Here is a 20,249-nt window from a genome sequence, read left to right as displayed (position 1 = left end):
ATCTAACAATTTGGTACATCAGTGTAGATTTGGCCTTGTGTTTTAGGTTATTGTCCTTCTGAAAGGTTGGAAAGCAGACTATACTAGGTTTTCCTCTAGGATTTTGCTCGGGTTACTGAGCAGCTCTCAGCCTACCTACATGTATTCCGTTTTGTTTTATCCCCCCAAACAACTAGTCCGTGCTGATGATAAGCATACCCATAACATGATGCAGCCACCACAACACTTTAAAATATGAAAAGTGGTACTCAGTGATGTGTTGTATTTGCCCCAAACGTAACGTTTTGTATTCAGGACAAAAAGTGAATTTCTTAGCAAATTTCTTTCCAGTATTACTAAACAGGATGCATGTTTTGCAATTTTTTAAATTCTTTACAGGCTTCCTTCTTTTCACTCTGCCATTTAGGTTAGTATTGTGGAGTAAATATGTTGTTGATCCATCCCCGGTTTTCTCAAACTCTAGCTTAAAATGACAATTGGCCTCATGATGAAATCCCATGAAATCTCTCCGGAAACTGGGTTAAGAAGCATGCCTGAATCTTTGCAGTGACTGGGTGTATTGGTACACCATCCAAAGCCTAATTAATTGCTTCACCATGCTCAAACGGATATTCAATATGTGCTTATTTTATATTTTGTTTACCAATCTACCAATTGGTGCCCTTCTTTGCAAGGCATTGAAAAGCCTTCCTGGTCTTTGTGGTTGGATCTGAACATGAAATTCACTACTCAATTGAGGGACTTTGCATATAATTACATGTGTGGAGTACAGAGATGGGGTAGTCATTCAAAAATCATGTTAACCACTATTATTGAACACAGAATGAGTCCATGCAACTTATTATGCGATTTGTTAAGCACATTTTTACTCCTGAACTTATTTAAGCTTGCCATAACAAACGGGTTGAATACGTACTGACTCAAGACATTTCAGCTTAAAAAAATTATTATAATAATTTAAAATATGTTCTACAAACAAAATTTCACTTTGACATTATATGGTATTGGGTTTAGATCAGTAACACAACACCTAAATGTAATCCATTTTAAATTCAGGCTGTAACACAACAAAATGTGGAAAAATTAAAGGGGTGTGAATACTTTCTGAAGTGCATACTGTGTCCACAGTATGCACTTGTGGACACAGGTGAAACCTAGAGTAGTTTTCCCACTACAAAAGGTAAAGGTTCTGTAAAAGATAAAGATCACACTTTTGATTATCTAACTCTTGTCAAACGTAAGTTACATAAATAGAAACATAACAACTTTATTTGTTATGCTGACTGTGCTAGTTTAAATTATTTGTAACTTGTTACCTATTTCAATACAAGTGCTTATAGATTTGTTTTAACCTACAGTAGTTTATTTTCAGTTATTACTTGCTTTGTCAGAGTTGACCGCAGAGCAATTTCCTAGATGATCCCTAAATTAATATATCCTCCTTTTCAAAAATATGGTTAACCTCTAAACCAGACTTAAAGATAATATAAACCTAGGATGCAATTGCATGTGTCTAAAAAACAGCACAGATGTACAGTAGGCGTAATAAAAGCAAGCAAGCCCATGAAAAAGTTGGCAGCGATACGGGCAAAGTACAGGCAATGAATGAATTCGATGTGAACCCAGTTCACCCCACAAGGAATTTCTATGGCAGGCTAAACCTTTCTAAGCCCAGATCCAAACATGAGTTCCTCTATTCTAGCGACCACAGTATCGATGCCCTTGTTACCTGAACCCAAAAGGCGGGGGTCTTCGGCCTGACAACCCTGCAGCCAAATGAGGACAGCGAGCAAGAGAGAGACAGAGACGGACTGAGTGAACGAGTGAGGGGGCATGTTGATGGGGGATGTTGATGTAGCAGATCCTAGGAAAGCTATGTGGGTTCAACATCAGTGTGTGAGAGGGGGGCGCTCGCTCGCTTGACCGATCACGCCACTGTTGTTTCAGACTGACTGTTCGGCGTGCTCACACACACACACACACACACACACACATAAAATTCATAACCACCCAGGCAACTGTGTAACCATAAACAATGGTTTAAAATTCAATACACAATAACCTGTAATTCCAGCTAACTTTTGGTAGTAAGTTTAGCAAACTCATGTTTATCGTTCACTGTCTCGTCACATCTTCGTATGTTTGCTGTGCTTGTGTGATATTAATTGTGCCTTAGTGCCAAATAGAAATATATAAAGTGAATATTAACTTTTTGGTAACACTTTACTTGATGCACAGCGTCATAACACGTTATGACACGGTCATAACCATGTCATAATATGTCATAGCAGCTGTCGTAACTTGTCATAACCTGTCACAATATGGTCATAACACTGTCATGACCCATATTTATATCTGTTGTGACATATTGCGTTATTTTATGATTGGTTATGACACCTACATAAGAGTGTCAAACCCACATTTATTGAAACGTGTTTTTTTCCCTACCAAGAAGTTCTTTCGTTTAAAGGTTTGTTTCTTAAGTCCGTTGTTGTTGTTGTAATTAATTCTCCACAGTTATGTTTTTTTTCATCATTAAATAACTTGTAGAAAATACACTTTATAACACTGTCATAAATTATAACCATCCTGTGTTACTTTACTTGGACTAAGAAAACGCACTTTATGACACTGTCAAGAAACATTAGGACCATCATAATCATATAAGCCAGATAGGCCTATCACATACATGCCCTTATGTCAGTCATTAGTCAAAAAGAGGGTGTCTTGTCCTGCTCCTGAAATCTGTTCTTGCATTCATCCCAGTCACCAGAAACAGAGCATTGGGGTAGGTGCATGTCTCACATCAATGTGTGCGCAATTACAATAATAATTAAATATGGTTAATCTCACAAAATGTTATATAACATAAACATAGTGTTCAGAAAATAAAATAAAATAGTATTTGTCACATGCCGAATACAAGCAGACCTTACAGTGAAATGCTTACTTACAAGCCCTTAACCAACAACGCATTTTTAAGAAAAATACCTGAAAAACTAAGAAATACCGGGTACCGGTAAGTTGAGGTAATTGAAGTAATATATACATGTGGGTAGAGTTATTTAACTGACTTATGCATAGATAATAACAGAGAGTAGCAGCAGTGTAAAAGAGGGGGCAATGCAAGTAGTCTGGGTAGCCATTTGATTAGATGTTCAGTAGTCTTATGGCTTGGGGCAAGAAGCTGTTTAGAAGCCTCTTGGATCTAGACTTGACGCTTCGGTACCGCTAGCCGTGCGGAAGCAGAGAGAACAATCTATGACTAGGGTGGCTGGAGTCTGACAATTTTTAGGGCCTTCCTCTGACACCACCTGGCATAGAGGTCCCGGATGGCAGGAAGCTTGGTCCCAGTGATGTACTGGGCCATACACACTACCCTCTGTAGCGTCTTGCGGTCGTAGGCCGAGTAGTTGCTATACCAGGCAGTGATGCAACCAGTCAGGATGCTCTCGATGGTGCAACTGTAGAACCTTTTGAGAATCTGAGGACCCATGCCAAATCTTTTCAGTCTCCTGAGGGGGAATAGGTTTTGTCGTGCCATCTTCATGACTGTCATGGTGTGCTTGGACCATGTTAGTTTGTGGACACCAAGGAACTTGAAGCTCTCAACCTGATCCACTACAGCCCCGTTGATGAGAATGGGGGTGTGTTACGAATCCCTTTGGCCCGACCGTCTAGGGGGGATGGTAATGGGACCCGTAACACAACTCATGCAAATTATAGTAGTGAAAACGTAACAGTGAGAACAAATAACACAGACAACTTAATTACCGTCAAACACTAAATGTTTATTTATAAACACACGGTAAATGGGGGGGGGAGCAGGAAAAGGGGCTGAGCGGGACCCAAGGAATGAAAGAATAATAATTCAAAAACACCCCTAAGCTAGACTAGCCTACTTCACTAACAGCTAACTAACCAAAAATACAGGGGGTGGTCCGCCCAGTTCTAACTAGTGTTTTTAACAATGTTTAACTACGGGTAGTGTAGCCCAAGGGCGACTTGTCTGGTTACCCCCTTTTCCCACCATCAAACAAACACTCAAACACCATAACCAAAACAATACTCACAGGTGGGGACAAAGTGACATGTAGCTGCAAAACACACAAGCGATCTACAGACAGAAGGCATGTTACAAAGAGATTGAGCTGGGGAGATAACAACTGACAGGGGTTTTAAACCAAGGGAAAGGGACTGTGATTGGGTAAGGGAAAAGGAGCAGGTGTCTTCCGATTAGCGACTGATTGATGACTGATTGGGGAATGATTATTGTCACCTGTGAGTAGGGGAGAAGGAGAGAAAAGAAATACACACAGGATACACACAGAACACTTGTATCCGTAACACTCCCACCCTTAAAAGCGCAACCCTAGGGATTGCGAACACATTTACAAAACATACAAACATCATTAGTTTTACACACGTGACAAAGCATCTGCCAATACATTTTCTGAACCCTTTTTGTGGCGGATCTCCAACTTATAATTTTGCACAATCAGGGCCCAACGCATTAGGCGCTGGTTCTGATTGTACATACGGTGGAGAAACACTAAGGGGTTGTGGTCCGTATATACAATCACTGGTAGGGCACTGGAACCAATGTACACCTCAAAGTACTGCAGAGCCAACAACAAAGCAAGAGCTTCCTGTTCTATTGTGGCATAACTTGTCTGACATTTGTTAAACTTCCGAGAAAAATAACACACTGGATGATCCACTCCACTCTTGTCCTGCTGCAGTAGAACAGCACCAGCACCTCTGGCACTAGCATCTACCTCAAGTTGAAACGGTTTTTCAAAATCCGGAGCAGCAAGTACAGGGGTATTACACAAGAGGGCTTTCGCAGATTCAAAAGCTATTTTACAATCCGGAGACCACACAAATGATTTAGCCGGACTGAGCAAATCGGTCAATGGAGCAACTACCGCAGAGAAATTTTGACAGAAACTACGGTAGTAGCCAACCATCCCTAAAAAGCGGCGTAGCTGTCGTCTGGTGGTAGGTGCGGGAAATGCAGTTATAGCCAATACCTTGGCATCAACAGGGCGCACCTGTCCATGGCCGACCTCTTTGCCAAGATAAGTAACAGTAGCTTTTCCAAACTCGCACTTTGCCAAGTTCAGGGTTAGCGAAGCAGCTGCCAACCGTTCACATACTACCCTGAGAGAGTCAACATGATCTGACCACTCAGACGAATAAATCACCAGATCATCAAGATAAGCACTACAGTTGGGTACTCCAGCTAATACGGAGTTAACCAGTCGTTGGAAAGTGGCTGGTGCATTTCGCATCCCAAAAGCCATGACTGAGTACTGTAGGAAGTTGTCTGGGGTTACAAAGGCAGAAATCTCCGAAGCACGTGAAGTTAACGGAACCTGCCAGTAACCTTTTAAGAGGTCCAACTTAGTAACATACTTAGCAGCTCCAATAGTGTCGATACAGTCGTCCAGTCTGGGTAACGGGAACGAATCTGGCATTGTGACAGAATTAACCTTTCGATAATCCGTACATAACCTGGACGTACCATCAGGTTTAGGAACCAGAATGCAAGGAGAACTCCAAGGGCTTGAACTTGGCGTAGCCAGGTCATTCTCCAACAAATATGTCACTTCATCCCTCATTATCTTCCTTTTGGAAGCGTTGATACGATAGGGGTGTTGCTTGATAGGTGTAGCATTTCCAACATTAATGTCATGTTCCAACACGTTTGTGCGAGTAGGAACGTCATTAAAGAGACATGGAAAACTGTGTAGTAGCCTCACAACATCGTCGGCCTGTCCGTCCGTTAAATGAACCAGACCTGACTGGATAGACAGCAGCATTTCTGAGTTGGGCAATCTAACGCACTGCTGCTGAGTATTGCGCAACTCTAATCCATCTCCCTCAACATTATCAATATGACAGTCCACTATCATAGCAGTAGAAGCAGCGGAGACAGCCGTACCTTCCTCTGTTTTTGAACTATCCACTTGGGTGATGGGTCGGGTGTGGTATGCTTTTAACATGTTAATGTGGCACACACGAGATTGGCGTCTTCTATCAGGCGTTTGAAGCACATAATCAGTTTCACTTAATTTCTTCTCAATGAAATAAGGACCAGAGAAACGAGCTGACAGTGAAGATCCTGGAACAGGCAATAACACCAGTACTTGGTCACCTGGCTGTAGTGGACGAGAAACAGCCTCTTTATCATAGTGTCTTTTCATGCTCCTTTGGGAGGAAGACAGAGCTTCCTTTGCAAGAGCACAGGCTTGGTGTAGGCGCTCCCGAAAGCGACTAACGTAGTCCAACACATTTTCATCTCCTGTACACAACTCTTGGGACAAAAACTGTTCTTTAAGAACTTTCATTGGTCCTCTCACTGTGTGACCAAACACTAGTTCAGCCGGGCTGAAACCTAGGGACTCCTGTACAGTTTCACGAGCAGCAAACAAAACTAGAGGAACTCCCTCATCCCAATCTTTCTCAGATTCCAAACAATATTTACGTAGCATAGACTTCAATGTCTGATGCCAACGTTCAAGCGCACCCTGAGACTCTGGGTGATAGGCGCTTGACACACGGTGCGTAATTGACAAGGATTTTAACACCTGCTTGAAAAGCTTGGACAGGAAATTGGTACCTTGATCACTTTGTACCACCTTAGGTAATCCGAATGTCGTGAAGAATTTAATTAAGGCTTTACTCACTACCGGGGCTGTAATCCTTCGCAGAGGAATGGCCTCGGGGTATCTTGTTGCCATACACATAATTGTCAACAGAAACTGGTTACCCGATTTTGTCTTCGGTAACGGTCCAACACAATCAACCACCACATGTTCGAATGGTTCACCTATGACAGGTATTGGACAAAGAGGAGCGGGAGGAATAACCTGATTTGGTTTTCCTGTTATCTGACATGTGTGGCATGTACGACAGTACTGAGCCACATCTTGTTTTAAACCTGGCCAAAAGAAATGGCGAAGAATCCGATCATAAGTTTTTGTGATTCCTAAATGACCAGACCACTGGTGATCATGAGCAAGGGATAACACATTTTGTCGAAAGGCTGTAGGAATCACTATTTGGTAAACAGCATTCCAATCTCCGCCCGCGTCATCATGGGATGTCCATTTACGCATGAGGAGATTACCATCAATGAAGTAAGCCACGTTTTTCTTCTTTACCTCTTCCAATGAGACAACACTAGAAAAACATTTAGCAAGCTTGGTGTCAACCTTTTGGTTAGCAACCAGCTGCTCACGAGTGACTGGTAACTGTATTGCATCAGCAATAAGTTCTACATTCTTCGCTTCTTTCCTGGGCTGTTTGTCAGAGGTGATCAGCTTCCTAGAGGTAGCGCACAACCCATCCTCTTGATCATCCTCTTTGAACAGAACAGTGTTCGACAAATCTATCACGTCACTCTCTTGTCGTGCCTGAGCACGAGTGACAGCACAAGCAGGGAACACATGTGGATAACTCTGTGCCAGCTCATTGGAGAGAGAGTGGTCACTTTTATCCAATACTTCCAATACGGGTACTACCTTTCCTCCGGCAATATCGTTACCCAATATAAAGGTCACACCTTTTACTGGCAACATAGGACGTACCCCCACTCTGAATATTCCACTGATTAACTCAGAGTGTACTTTCACAAAGTGCAATGGCACTGGGACAAAACCCATTTCTATACCCTGAACTAACACACTGGAACCACAGTATGTATCGTCGGATAAGGGCAACACATCAGACAATATAAACGACTGCGCCGCACCAGTATCTCTAAGGATTTTAACCAGACGCTGAGACGCTTCGTCATTCGCTAGGGACACAAACCCCTCGAAAATGAACGGTTCATAACTACGGTCGGGAACTGGGTCTTTCAAAATACATTTACCCTTAGGCACCTGTTTCGTTTCAGACCTCACAACCGTACGAATTAGACCAACACCTGTTGGTGGCTTGGCACGAAGAGGCATCCCTTGTTTACGTTTTAGCAGGAAGCAATCATTAATCATATGTCCCACCTTATGACAATAGAAACAGGGACGCTCATTTTTCTGGCGTGCTTGATATACTGCTGGCCGACTAGGGCTATAAGTAGGCAATTCTGTAACTCTACTCTCAGTATGAGCCGAAAACACACTCTTGTGTGTCAACACAAACTCCTCTGCCAACACAGACGCTTCGGACAGGGAGGATACTTTCTGTTCGTTTAGGTACACTACAATGCGTTCAGGTAAGCAATTTTTAAACTCTTCCAACAAAATTAACTCCCGGAGAGAGTTAAAATCAGTTACCTTGCTAGCAGCATGCCATTTATCAAACAGATTTCCCTTCTCTCTAGCAAATTCCACATAAGTCTTACTAGAAGACTTCTTATGAGACCTAAATCTCTGTCGGTATGCCTCAGGCACAAGCTCATAGGCGCGAAGAACAGTAGCTTTGACCACTTCATAAGTCAAACTGTCTTCCAGAGGTAGCGCTGACAAAACCTCTTGGGCTTTACCAGTTAATTTACACTGAAGTAATAGGCACCATACCTCTTTAGGCCATTTCAAGGCTACGGCTATACGTTCAAATACACAAAAATAGGAGTCAACCTCTGACTCTCTGAACAAAGGTACTAAGGCAATCTGCCTACTAATGTCAAAAGTGTTGGGATCTCTAGTTGGTGAGGACGGCTCACTAACGGTCACTGCAGGAACGAAGGCTAGCCTCGCTGTCTCTGCCTCCAGTTCCATCTGGCGCATTTTTAACTCCATCTGCCGCTGTTCTCGTTCTTTTTCTGCCTCAATTTTACACATCTCCATTTTTAACTCCATCTGCCGCTGTTCTCGTTCTGCCTCAATTTTACACATCTCCAACTGGAGAGTCTCTCGCCTAATTTGGGCTCTCTCTTCCGCCTCCAGTTGGAACTGTATTGACCGGCCATCCCTCCTGGTATCACCGGTTGACTGTGGGGAGAGTGGATCAAAACGGGGCAATGTGGCTGGAGCTTTAGCCTCGCCCTCAGACACCACTGGGCTTAGAGGAGCAGCAACATCCCCTACAGGGGTAGTAGGCTCAGGCAGCGGTAATACAAGCACCTGTTCTTCCAACAAAACATTCAACACTAATTGTTTAACCTCCGCTTTAACTACATTCTGTGGAATCAATACTGAATAATGGTCAGCCAAGGTCATTAAATCAACTCTACGACACCTATCAAAAACCTCCCACGAAGGGTTATCCAAAAAGGACTTCAAATCAAATGTAGCCATTTTTAAATACTACACAGAGCCAACAAATAGCAAACACCAATTCTACTTTAGCTATAACGTTCAACACTGAACTAGACCACTAAAACAATCTGCACAAGCGGTATGGGTGTCAGTAATGACAGATCCCGGATGAGCCCCCACTTATGTTACGAATCCCTTTGGCCCGACCGTCTAGGGGGGATGGTAATGGGACCCGTAACACAACTCATGCAAATTATAGTAGTGAAAACGTAACAGTGAGAACAAATAACACAGACAACTTAATTACCGTCAAACACTAAATGTTTATTTATAAACACACGGTAAATGGGGGGGAGCAGGAAAAGGGGCTGAGCGGGACCCAAGGAATGAAAGAATAATAATTCAAAAACACCCCTAAGCTAGACTAGCCTACTTCACAAACAGCTAACTAACCAAAAATACAGGGGGTGGTCCGCCCAGTTCTAACTAGTGTTTTTAACAATGTTTAACTACGGGTAGTGTAGCCCAAGGGCGACTTGTCTGGTTACCCCCTTTTCCCACCATCAAACAAACACTCAAACACCATAACCAAAACAATACTCACAGGTGGGGACAAAGTGACATGTAGCTGCAAAACACACAAGCAATCTACAGACAGAAGGCATGTTACAAAGAGATTGAGCTGGGGAGAAAACAACTGACAGGGGTTTTAAACCAAGGGAAAGGGACTGTGATTGGGTAAGGGAAAAGGAGCAGGTGTCTTCCGATTAGCGACTGATTGATGACTGATTGGGGAATGATTATTGTCACCTGTGAGTAGGGGAGAAGGAGAGAAAAGAAATACACACAGGATACACACAGAACACTTGTATCCGTAACAGGGTGCGCTCGGTACTCCTTTTCCTGTAGTCCACAATCATCTCCTTTGTCTTGAACAAGTTGAGGGAGAGGTTGTTGTGCTGGCACCACACAGCCAGGTCTCTGCCCTCCTCCCTATATGCTGTCTCGTTGTTGTTGGTGATCAGGCCTACCACTGTTGTGTCATTGGCAAAACTTAATGATGGTGTTGGAGTCTTGGCAGGCCGTGCAGTCATAAGTGCTGAGCACGCACCCCTGAGGGGCCCCCGTGTTGAGGATCAGCATGGCGGATGTGTTGTTACCTACCCTTACCACCTGGGGGTGGCCCGTGAGGAAGTCCAGGATCTAGTTGCAGAGGGGGATGTGTAGTCCCAGGGTCCTTAGCTTAGTGATGAGCTTTGAGGGCACTATGGTGTTGAACACTGAGCTATAGTCAATGAATAGCATTTGCACATAGGTGTTCCTTTTGTTCAGGTGTGAAAGGGCAGTGTGGAGTGCAATAAAGATTGCATCATCTGTGGATCTGTTGGGGCAGTATGCAAATTGGAGTGGGTCTAGGGTTTCTGGGATAATGGTGTTGATGTGAGCCATTACCAACCTTTCGGTAGTCATTTGGGCAGGTTACCTTATGGTTCTTGGGCACAGGGACTATGGTGGTCTACTTGAAACATGTTGGTATTACAGACTCAGACAGGGAGAGGTTAAAAATTACTATTATTATTATTTTTTAATTTAACCTTTACTTAACTAGGCAAGTCATTTAAGAACAAATTATATTTACAATGACGACCTACCGGGGGACAGTGGGCTAACTGCCTTGTTCAGAACGACAGATTTTTACCTTGTCAGCTTTCGGTTACTGGCCCAATGCTCTAACCACTAGACTACCTGCCGCCCAAATGTCAGTGAAGACACTTGCCAGTTGGTCAGCGCATACTCGGAGTACAGATCCTGGTAATCCGTCTGGCCCTGCGGCCTTGTGAATGTTGACCTGTTTAAAGGTCTTACTCACATCGGCTGCAGAGAGCGTGATCACACAGTCGTCCGGAACAGCTGGTGCTCTCATGCATGTTTCAGTGTTACTTGCCTCGAAGCGAGCATAGAAGTAATTTAGCTCGTCTGGTAGGCTCATGTCACTGGGCAGCTCTCGGCTGTGCTTCCCTTTGTAGTCTGTAGTAGTTTGCAAGCCCTGCCACATCCGACGAGCATCGCAGGCGGTGTAGTACGATTCGATCTTAGTCCTGTATTGATGCTTTGCCTGTTTGATAGTTTGTCGGAGGCATAGCGGGATTTCTCATAAGCTTCCAGGTTAGAGTCCCACTCCTTGAGTGGCAGCTCTACCCATTTGCTCAGTGCGAATGTTGCCTGTAATCCATGGTTTCTGGTTGGGGTATGTACGTACAGTCACTGTGGGGACGACGTCCTTGATGCACTTATTGATAAAGCCAGTGACTGATGTTGTGTACTCCTCAATGCCATCGGAAGAGTCACGGAAAGTATTCCAGTATGTGCTATCAAAACAGTCCTGTAACTTAGCATCTGCTTCACCTGACCACTTTTTTATTGACCGAGTCACTGGTGCTTCCTGCTTAAATTTTTGCTTGTAAGCAGGAATCGGGAGGACAGAATTATGGTCAGATTTGCCATATGGAGGGCGAGGGAGAGCTTTGTACGCTTCTCTGTGTGTGGAGTAAAAGTGGTCTAGAGTTTTTTTCCCTCTGGTTGCACAATTAACATAGAAATGAGGTAAAACAGATTTCCCTGCATTAAAGTCCCCGGGTCACTAGGAGCGCCGCATCTGGGTGAGCGTTTTCCTGGTTGCTTATGGAGGAATACAGCTCATTTAGTGTGGTCTTAGTGCCAGCATCAGTCTGTGGTGGTATGTAGACAGCTACGAAAAATACAGATGAAAACTCTCTAGGTAGATTGTGTATCTCATGATAAGCTGTAGACCACACTAACTCATGCGAGCAAAACCTTGAGAATTCCTTAGATATCGTGCACCAGCTGTTGTTTACAAATATACATAGACCGCCACCCCTTGTCTTACCAGAGGCTGCTGTTCTATCCTGCCGATGCAGTGTGTAAACCACCTGCTGTATGTTAATCATGTCGTCGTTCAGCCACGACTCGGTGAAACACAAGATATTACAGTTTTTAATGTCCCGTTAGTAGGATGTACATGCTTTTATTTATTTTATTTATTTTCCAGCAATTGAGCGTTGGCCAGTAGTATGGATGGAAAGGGCAGATTAGCCACAAGTCGGCAGATCCTCACAAGGCATCCCAATCTCTTTCCGCGATATCTTTTCCGTCTCTTTCTCCTGCGAAAGACTGGGATGAGGGCCTGTTTGGGTGTCTGGAGTAAATCCCTCTCGTCCGACTCTCGTACTGTTGACAAGAAGGCTAACGTGTAATGGAATGTTTTGCCTTGTGTGGTAGGTTTTGTGGGTTTTTACACTCTTGTGTAGGTGTCATAACCAGCAAAAAAATAACTTTTGTGGTAGGTTTTGTGGGTTTTGACACTTTTATGTAGGTGTTATAACCATCCATAAAATAATGCAATATATGTCACAAAAGGTTATGACGAGGTATTTCAGCTATAATGACATATTATGACATGTTTATGACCGTGTCGTAATGTGTTATGACGCTGGGTGTCAAGTAAAGTGTTAACAAATGTTATTTTCACATCACAATGGCAATGTTACCATCAATAAAACTCTAATTGAAGAAGAAAATAATGGAGCCATTGTTTGTTGTCATTGGACAATGAAAACAAATCAATATAGATGAGAAAATTTGAAGGGGGCAAGCAGACATGTATATTGTTGTAATCTTTGATGAGCCTTTATGAATAAGGCTAATTATGTATCTTTATGTTATCAACTTATCTTTTTGACTAGAGAACATATGTAGACACTAGTATGATGATAGAGATAATAATATAAGGTTAAAAAGTGGTGAAGTGCACCTTTTCTTATACCTATGTAGTAACAGTGTAATTACTACAGTGTTGTTGCATAGTAACTTAGTGATTGCTTTGTAATTGCATACCCATGGTTGAGCAGTTTTTGTAATTAAATGCGTTTAATGAGTCCCTGATTGTTGTGTGCAAAACTGCTTAATTTCATTTCTGTACAATTCAAATTAAATTACTGAAATACAATGTAACATCAATAAGATGTTGTTACTAGTGTAATAACAGAGTTACACAGGTATAAGATACATTTCATGTAAAGTGAGTAATACAATCTTACAACGTATTCCTAACATGTGATCTCATAGGGTTGCTCACTTTAGGACCTACAGTATCTTCTCTCTAATCATAATATAGGGCAGGCTACTGAGAGTGTGGCGGCAGCCGGAGGGTTGCTGTCATTAATATCCCATATGCTACATACTGCCATTGTGCCCTTGAGTAAGGCACCTAACCCCCCAAAACTCCTTCAGGGGGGCTGCTCTATCTCTCTCTCTCTTTCTCACTCTTTGCGTGTGTGTGAGATAGTTGTGGTGTGTTGGTTTCGTACTATGAGAGCAGAAAATAAAGAATTGCCATGCAATTTGTAAACATATATTCTATTCTGATGGATTCCCTCTACCCTTATCCCTACATACACATCACTATTAAAAACTCTTGCTACTGAAGGTGTGGATGCATTTGATATGCCTAAAACAATAGACACCCTGCCTTGCATCTGCTTGGTTTACAGCCACAAAGCAGCCAGCTGCATTTCCCCCCTCCATCCAATCAGCACAGCCCAAACAAGAGTCATGTTTCCTTGTTCCTCTGTCCTTATATGGCAGAAAGTAGGCTGGGCTTCTCAGACTGGGGGACTCTTGGAAAATGGTCGCTTGGAAATACTGACAGCTTGTATAAAGAGAAGGATAACAAGAGCTTGACCTCAGGTAAACAGAAGATATTTAGCCTTAAGGGCTTTGTGTTATCTTTTGGGGTTTTATCTGAAAAAGAACACTTTATATTTAAGTCAAAAGGGAAATCAGTGGTTCATGATACATGTTTGTGGTTGGAGAAACAGGAAATGAGTGTAGTTAGATCAAAATTAATGTGATTTACTCAAATGGATCTCTGAATTGATGTACAGTACATTGGCATGTGCCTTTATCATTTTGTTTTTCTTTAGAAAAACTTGCCGGTGTAATAGGAGGTCAATGATTGTATTTAAAGTATCCAGGCGACACACCTACTGGTCTTCCAGATTTTTTTCCTTGGGCATGATGAGTAAGAGCTAAGCTATGAACTAGGGTTGTATACGTTTTGCAGAGCCACACAAATCAGTTAGTGTATAGACACAGGACAACATACACTCCCTTTCATAGGTGACCCAAATTGATGTTGTCCTGTGTGAGGTTTGAATTTAGAAGCCCTGTATCTGAATGAAATACTGTACTTGATTCCAACTGATTGCTAACAGCCATAAATATGAAAAGAAAAGATTGATAATGAAAGATATGTTCTCTTAGAAAGACATTGTCTCTAATTCTCTCTCAAATAAGATAACAGTTAATTTTGGCTTCTAAACTGAAGTAATTATTGTTGCCCTGGCCTAGTGACTTGTTACTTACTACACAACTAGAGGCTTTGTGAGAGGCGTTACTCAGGAGTATTAAAACTGTAGCTTGATACATAAAGCTAAAAGACACAAAGTGATATAATGCATGTGTGGAATGCAACTTGAGAACTAAGATGTCTATTTTTTTCAGCAGCATTAAAAGTAATAAGATTCTTCTGAAACATTGGTCGATCTCCCCCATCTACAAGAAAAACTGAAATAGAAACTGTTCAGTTCATTGACTACCCTCACACAACAGCCTGACACTGTCGGGTTTCTCTCTCTGTTTGCTTTCTCTTTCTCTTCATCATTATATTTTTCGCTCTCTCTGTCAGAGTCACAGACGCTAACAGCGATGGCTGAGGCCGGGCAAATCAGAAAGACAGCGGTCAAGGTGTTGGGTTGTGTGGAGAAGGTCTCCTCCTTCGCCTCGTCCATCGACCCCCTCTTCGGCATCGTCTCCTCCCTGGTGGGGGTGGTGCGCACAGGCCTGGTGGGCGAGGAGGCGCATGCCCTGGACAAGGACTTCCAGGTGGTACATGGCAAGTTGCAGAGCATCTCGGCGAAAAACCATCAGTGCCTGCGGCAGATCCGTGTAGACGAGGTCAATGAGACGTTCGGCAAGTATGAAGAGTACATCAAGCACCAGTATGCCGCCTTCAGCTCCATGGTGACGATGGTGAGGAAGGACCCAGAGGGAGCGCGGCGCCACATGGCCAACTTCGAGCGGGCCTACGAGAGGGACAAGAGTGACCTGAGCCTGGATGTGTACTACCGAGGCGTCATGGGCACCGGGTCGGTGTTTGGAAGGTCCCTGCTGAAGGTGTACCTGGAGCACTGCGACGGAGACCGCAGGGTTATGGAGCACCGGTGCTCTCACCTGGGCCACCTGTTCCACATCGGCCTGATCGCTCTCATGGCCTACACAGCGGTGACGGAGGACGACGAGGAAGAGGTGCGGGAGAAGTGGGCCAAGCGCGTGGAGGACATCCAAGCCAAGATGCAGGAGGTTTTGAGCCAGTGCAAAGAGGAGGAGAGGAGTCCGCCCTAAAGCTTGGGAAAGGGGAGAGGTGGGGGCCCTGTCCAGAAATAACCCCTACTCCCAGTCCTGAAGTGCTACTGGGTGTGCAGTATGTCCTGGGTGTTCCTGCCCTGCTCTAATACATCTGATTCTACTAATCACATGCTCATCTTGAGCCTAATTAGCTAAACCAGATATGTTAGAGCAGGGATGGAATAAAAGCCTGCAGACCCAGTTGTTATCCAGGAGGAGGGATGGCCACCCCTGCTCTAACCCCCTTGTTAGAACTGAATTTTAGCCAAGTATTTTGCTTAGACCTGTCCAATTTATTCCGATCAACACAAGTGCCAAGGGGTAGGGGCTAAGGGTTGATTGTCGACAGGGCCAGCGATTGAAGGAAGCTTCGGTGGGTTAGAAGTAGAGTTTTGTGGTTAAAACTGTAGAGAAGTGGTTCCCACTTTCTCAGCAACCACTCATTCAAGTGGACCAAGTAAAACAAGGAAATCATATATTATGTGTATTATGAATAGATGGAAAACCAAATTCACAGTAAAAGCAATCAAAATATGTTTTCTTTGTTTGTGCACATAAACTGCATGTTTATTTTGGTTAACTGAACTCTCTGTTGTTGTGGTAATTGTTCCTAGTTTGAATTTGTGTTCATTCCGCTGCCTTATATTAGGCTACCTGCCAATACTTGCTCTGGCTGTCTGGTAATCTCTTATACTCTGTCTTCAATAAAGAAGTCTAAATTATGACCAATATTACAGTATGTACAAGATATATGACTGAAAACCTAGTACCATTTCTCTCTCTCACACACAGAATTATACAGCACTGCCCCTATTAGTTATCTTGACCTGACCTGAAACATTTTGGAAAGACCTACATATTATGGATAGACTTAAACATGTTATATTGGTCTTACAGTAGAGAATTGCCATACATGGGGAAAGTTTGCTATGTTGCCTATGACACCATACATCAGGGGTTCCCAACCTAGGGACCTTCCTTGATTTGAGAGATACAGTTTGCGATTGTTAATACCGATCAAAAACTGAGCTAAGCTACGACCTTCTAAAGTCGATGAGTAAAATAAATCGGACGTTGCTTGGGAAGTAATTGCATACACAAGCTAGGTTTCCATCCAATTGGCGACAGCTTTTCATGCGAATATTCTAGAATCCGCATAAAGAAAATATGCGCATTTTCCCACCAGTGGTGTTTCCATCAAATGGAGTTGTTGCAAATAAATAAATGCGTGATGACGTAATACACACAAAATTGACTTATTCGCTTAAATGTTCACGTACCGAATAAAAATCAAACGTTCAATGTGTTTCCATCGCATTTTCAACTCTACTCTAATGATAGTTTTGAGACAAAAACGTCTTCATTAAATAGTAAATGTGCCTACTCCGGTCTTGGCACCTGCGCTCTAGCCAACAGCTCGCAGATACAGTGCGGATAGGCTTTACGATTTGTCTAGTTTACATGATGATATTATTATGGATAAAAGCGAGAATTATTTGTATTTGTCAAACGGCAGCTAAACAACGATCATCATGTCAACAGAGTAAGACCCTCGGTAGGCCTATTTTTTGGAAAGCAGCATCAAGCTCATCGCCGTGCACTTTCACCATCCTGAGAAGTTCATCATAATTTATTTCATCTGTAGCCTAATAAACGGCATCGTTTCCCGAGTCGTGGTGGCAGAACTACACACCATATAATAGCGTGACTAAATTTACTTCGATATGATGGTTATCATGTCAATATTTGCGCATAAAGGCGTTTCCACCGCATAATATATTTTACTGACAAAAAGATCAAACGAACAAATATCTATCTACATTTTTTTTACACCGACACCGACACTTCCTGTTTCCATCACATAGTTGTCGTGACTTTAAAAGAAATACAATATAATTTTACTCGGATAAAAACTGTGGATGGAAACGTGGTTAGTGTGTGACTATCAATTCATCGAATCACTTCGGGTAAAATAGAATATGTATAATTAAATTGAGGGTTCCTATAAATGATCATAGTAAATCATATGTAATTCACATTAAGGCCACAGATGTCACAATTATTTCCCCAACATTTTCCCTGGTAGCAACTGCTCTTACTCAACAAAAAATGTCCTCTGTGTCATATCACAACTTTTGTAGATATTTCAACAAAACGATTTTGTGGTATTCATTTTAATTATTATTATTATTATATATTTTAAAAATGTATAATTAGGAAAGCCTTAAAATAAATAATCCGCTTGTTTCGAGAAAAAAAATGTAGATAATTTTTTTGTAAAGAAGTAATATGTTGGATGAGTGTGTTGGGGGAAAAACCCCCTGGTGGCTAGTTACCGCTTTATGGTTATGAATGTGTCATTTAGACAATGACTAGTGTGGGGTTTTTATAAGGTTTTTTGACATGCTTAACTAACTATAAGCTAGTAGGGCTTCTTATGCATTAAAGTTTGAATTGCTGACTCTTGTGAACCTGCATTTTCCATTGTTCTCACTCTTACCAGTGCTCAGGGCCTAACCATGAATAGCAGCCTGAAATGTGTGTGTGTTAAAGAGAGCGCTGTACTGTGTGAAATATGTGTGTATGCAACAAATGTATCTGAGCTAAGATATGAACAGCAGTCTGAAATGTGTGTGTGTTAAAAAGGGCGCTTTGCTGTACTGTGTGACCGAGACTGTGCTAATCTTAGAGAGACACAGGAGGGGGTGAATCAGGTGACTGCTGACTGTGGTGTACAATAGACAATAACAGATAAACTATACACACGAAGAACATATGTGAGGTTCTGAGTTATGCACTATAACCCAATACTATAACAAACGTGATTGAATATTAGCTAACTGTTGGTCTGGGCGCCTGGGTGTCTGTGTGTGTGTGCTGGAAGTAACAGTTAGCCTCAGATAAGAGTGCTGGGAAGCTGTAGATAGCCTTGAGCGAGAACAGTGGACATTGTATACAGGTGCGAATATCTCAGACAATGTTATAAAACTGTCTGACTCCAGTCTCTGGGGTGAAGGAGCGTAATCTACACAGCAACAGCGACAGGACACCAGAGAGCGCAAAGAGGCTGGGACCAGCTTATGTGCCAACACCAACGATAGGCTGGGTGAGTCTAAACCACGCCCAGTCTCTACTCTGACAGGCCGGCTCGGAAGTGGGAACTAATCTCTGTCACGAGTATAATATACTATCTTTGTCAGGAACAAATCAGTTCTCTGTCTTATCCTGCGTGATGAAACATTGAACCCGTATATACGGAAATTGTATTTGCCATTTATTAACTTTTGAATTAAACAATTATTTTAACCAAGTTCAGGTGTGCTACTGTTCCTATCTCAGTTGAACTTTCGCAGCCTTAACACTAGCCCAGTTAGCGCTAGTTTATGCTAACTTGCTAGCTAGCAACTTCACTAGCAGTAAATGCTAGCAAACTAGTTAGTTAGCATAAGCGGCTAGGAGTGCTAGCTAGCAAGCTTACTACCAGACCCTCTGAGGTAAAATACATTTAAAAAAGAACATAACTTAATTGCAGTTGTAAATGTTTCCACTAGTGACTGATAGGTTTACAGTTTATGTTATTATAATTTTTTTGCTTTTTAGCTATTTTACACAGCATTTTATGTCATATAGCTAGATAGCTAACATTAGCTAGCTAAATCTTTGAGAGAGCTTTTCAATTGGCATCTCTCCCCCTGTTTTCAGTCACAGGTGGGGACTGGATTAGGTGTGAGCAGTGCAGGAGGTGGGCTCATGAGTTGTACTCCACATGTACTGGGGATAGCTTTGTTTTTGACCTATGTACAAATTAGCAATAGCAGAGCATAAGAGAGTTGCCACATCATGTTTTTTTATTTTTAATGTATTTCCTTTTTCCGTTATTTAACCAGGTAGGCCAGTTGAGAACAAGTTCTCATTTACAACTGCGACCTGGCCAAGATAAACAAAGCAGTGCGACACAAACAACACAGAGTTACACATGGGATAAACAAATGTACAGTCCATAACACAATAGAAAAATCTATATACAGTGTGTGCAAATGTAGTACGATTAGGGAGGTAAGGCAATAAATATGCCATAGTGGTGAAATATTTACAATTTAGCATTAACACGAGTGATAGTTGAGCAGAAGATGAATATGCAAGTAGAGATACTGGGGTGCGAAGGAGAAAATAAATATGGCAATGAGGTAGTTGGGTGGGCTATTTACAGATGGGCTGTGTACAGGTGCAATGATCGGTAAGCTGCTCTGACAGCTGGTGCTCAAAGTTAGTGAGGGAGATATAAGACTCCAGCTTCAGTGATTTTTGCAATTCGTTCCAGTCATTGGCAGCAGAGAACTGGAAGGAAAGGCGGCCAAAGAGGGAGTTGGCTTTGGGGATGACCAGTGAAATATACCTGCTGGAGCGCGTGCTACGGGTGGGTGCTGCTATGGTGACCAGTGAGCTGAGATAAGGCGGGGCTTTACCTAGTAAAGACTTATAGATGACCTGGAGCCAGTGGGTTTGGCAACGAATATGAAGCGAGGGTCAGCCAACAAGAGCATACAGGCCGCA

At 42.6% G+C, this 20,249-nt stretch overlaps 1 protein-coding gene across 1 annotated transcript; it reads left to right on the top strand.

Moving 5' to 3' along the window:
• The first annotated feature begins 13,893 nt into the window (after positions 1-13,893).
• Positions 13,894-16,429, top strand: LOC120027372 (protein rapunzel-like). The gene is made up of 2 exons (XM_038972287.1): positions 13,894-13,976; positions 14,977-16,429. The coding sequence occupies exon 2, from the start codon at positions 14,997-14,999 to the stop codon at positions 15,690-15,692; it is 696 nt and encodes a 231-aa protein (XP_038828215.1). The 5' UTR covers positions 13,894-13,976; positions 14,977-14,996; the 3' UTR covers positions 15,693-16,429.
• Positions 16,430-20,249: the final 3,820 nt, after the last annotated feature.

Source organism: Salvelinus namaycush, chromosome 32, assembly GCF_016432855.1.
Source record: "Salvelinus namaycush isolate Seneca chromosome 32, SaNama_1.0, whole genome shotgun sequence".
In the NCBI taxonomy this organism is placed as follows: domain Eukaryota; kingdom Metazoa; phylum Chordata; class Actinopteri; order Salmoniformes; family Salmonidae; genus Salvelinus; species Salvelinus namaycush.
This window is presented reverse-complemented; position numbering and strand designations above follow the sequence as displayed.

Bases quoted from the DNA above. Each gene is read 5' to 3' on its own strand.
- LOC120027372 (XM_038972287.1), top strand. From the start codon at position 14,997: ATGGCTGAGGCCGGGCAAATCAGAAAGACAGCGGTCAAGGTGTTGGGT.